General features: G+C 42.1%; 1 protein-coding gene across 2 annotated transcripts in view; it reads right to left on the reverse strand.

The window, feature by feature from the left end:
• The window catches only part of btbd10b (BTB (POZ) domain containing 10b), a 13,185-nt gene continuing 11,346 nt past the window's right edge, over positions 1–1,839 (reverse strand). The window contains exon 5 of one of the 2 annotated variants that reach the window (XM_048231899.1): positions 1–260. In XM_048231899.1, the coding sequence (XP_048087856.1) occupies positions 91–260 (170 nt within the window). In that variant the 3' untranslated portion in view covers positions 1–90. The remainder of the gene's footprint in view (positions 261–1,839) is intronic. The other variant, XM_048231900.1, reaches the window with a different exon arrangement.

A 1,839-nucleotide genomic window follows, 5' to 3' on the forward strand; every position in this document is an offset into this window, starting at 1 on the left:
TAATGACAATTTTGTGGCCGGTAGAAAAATATTTTGGCAGGTAAATTGTCCTGCTTACCCGCCATTGGCAGACAAGCAAAAAAGTTAATTTTATACCCTGTGTGTGTGTGTGTGTGTGTGTGTTGGAGCTTGAGAAGTCGTGGTATCACCTTCTATGCCTAGTCGAATCTTCTTGAGTCCTCGCTCCTTTAGAACGGACTTGGCCACATCTCTGTTCTCGATGTACTTGAAGAAACGATAGAGTTTTGTACTGTAGATAACTGCAGAGAAAAACACAGGCTGTTAGGAGAGCAGGAACGAGTATGTGTGCTTTAGGACTTATGCTTCATATCACACAGGCTGTTAGAGCAGGAAGGAGTATGTGGGCTTTAGGACTTATGCTTCATATCACACAGGCTGTTAGGAGAGCAGGAAGGAGCATTTGTGCTTTACTGAATGCACAAAACGCCGCCGACTTGAGCTTCCAAAGAAGCTCTGGTTGCCCTGTCAAGGATGCTTGTCAAATAAGTCCAGGGAAGCTTTAGACGCTTTGGCCGCTCTGACGTGACAGAATTTTACGTTCGATCTTAATATTTCCGTCTATTCGATTGGTTGCTGGTCGTTGATCGCTGAACTGCATCATAGCTCATTACCATAAAGTTGACTGATTTTCAACTTTCTGCTTGACGCTCAAGTCGCTAAAACGCGACGCCGACGGATTTGACGCATCTGGCAGCTGAGAAAAGCTGGCTTCCATTGAAAATGAAGGACTTCCTGACTTTGGAAGCTCAAGTCGGCGGCGGTGTGTACATACATTTAGGACTTCCATGAGTCATATCACACAGGCTGTTAGGAGAGCAGAGAGGAGTATGTGTGCTTTAGGACTCCCATGCTTCATATCTCACTGATTTTCTGCAGAAGGTTCTAGAGCAGGGCTTCACTCAGAACTCCCGACTATTTTTCACACAGATCTCAGTTTCCCAAGGTCACCCGGTACCAGAGGTGGGACAAAGTCACTGTTTGGCAAGTCACAAGTAAGTAAAGTCTCAACGCTGAAGTCTGAGTCAAGTCCCAAGTCAAGTCTTACCAAGGTCAAGTTGACTCCAAGTCCTTATTTTTTTTAGAGTCCTAAACAAGCCAGTCATATTATGGAACCACATATTAATGTCATCAATCATGCTTTCTATATATCTTTATCAATATATCATACTTTACCTATTGAGGCCTTTTAGCGTATCACAAGCCCAAAGACAGATAAAGTACCCTTTGTTCTTTTAATGAAGAGTGAATACTGGTTTTGAATTTTTGATTGTAATGAGTTTACTAACTGGTAATACTATGTCCCAACAGTCATGCTAATTAAGCAACTTAATTGGCTGTGTGAGTGCATAAATAACATCTATGTGAAACCACATACGAATATTATGAATAAAATGTGCACTTTGGAGGCAATCCGTTGTGTGATTTACTCTAGCCCATTAATTGTATGTGCGTGCGTGTGTGTGTGGTTATCCCACATTTTAACAAACTTTGTTACTCCTGCCCAAGTAGCCTACAGATAGCCTACATGTTATGCCGTAGTTTGATAGTTTACATAAACATGCAGGAGTTAGCCTACAATAACAAATAGGCTACCTATCTACGCATTCCAACAAACATGTTTATGTCATCAAGACCATAGCCTAGTCAATACCAGGTGAATAAACATGTATTTTCCCTTAACATTTCTTGCTATTTATGTATTTGGTATATGGAACCACACCAAAGGGATCAGAGGATCCATCCCAATATCACAGGGTCCACTTCGCCAGACGACAATGGGAGCATCACAATATCACAGGGTCCACTTCGCCAGACGAC

Source organism: Alosa alosa, chromosome 21 (assembly GCF_017589495.1).
Source record: "Alosa alosa isolate M-15738 ecotype Scorff River chromosome 21, AALO_Geno_1.1, whole genome shotgun sequence".
Classification (NCBI taxonomy): Eukaryota; Metazoa; Chordata; class Actinopteri; order Clupeiformes; family Clupeidae; genus Alosa; species Alosa alosa.